The sequence below is a fragment of the Antrostomus carolinensis genome, unplaced genomic scaffold (genome assembly GCF_000700745.2).
Source record: "Antrostomus carolinensis isolate BGI_N321 unplaced genomic scaffold, ASM70074v2 scaffold48534, whole genome shotgun sequence".
Taxonomy (NCBI): domain Eukaryota; kingdom Metazoa; phylum Chordata; class Aves; order Caprimulgiformes; family Caprimulgidae; genus Antrostomus; species Antrostomus carolinensis.
Window position 1 is genome coordinate 840 of NW_010309615.1, and position 356 is coordinate 1,195.

Consider the following 356-nt stretch of genomic DNA (forward strand, 5'->3'; position numbering starts at 1 on the left):
CCAGCTCCTCTCCCACTGTTCCCTAAAAGCTTGCTCATAAAAATAGCAGGCAATGACGATGGTGGCCGGCACCGTGTAGAGGACACTGAAGATGCCTATCCTCACCATAAGCTTCTCCAGCTTTTCTGTCTTGGTGCCATCGTGCTTCATGATGGTCCGGATCCTGAAGAGGGACACAAAGCCGGCCAGCAGGAAGGAGGTGCCGATGAACAGGTAGACGAACAAGGGGGCCAGCACAAAGCCCCGCAGGGCATCCACGTTGTTGATGCCCACAAAGCAGACGCCGCTGAGGACGTCCCCGTCCACTTGCCCCAGGGCCAGGATGGTGATGGTCTTGATGGCCGGCACAGCCCAGG

General features: G+C 57.9%; 1 protein-coding gene across 1 annotated transcript in view; it reads right to left on the reverse strand.

The window, feature by feature from the left end:
- The window catches only part of LOC104523543 (frizzled-1-like), a gene marked incomplete at its 5' end in the record, with an annotated part of 587 nt that extends 236 nt beyond the window's left edge, over positions 1 to 351 (reverse strand). The window contains 1 exon segment of the mRNA XM_010166159.1: positions 1 to 351. This exon segment is cut by the window's left edge and continues 9 nt beyond it. Within this exon segment, the coding sequence (XP_010164461.1) occupies positions 1 to 351 (351 nt within the window).
- Positions 352 to 356: the final 5 nt, after the last annotated feature.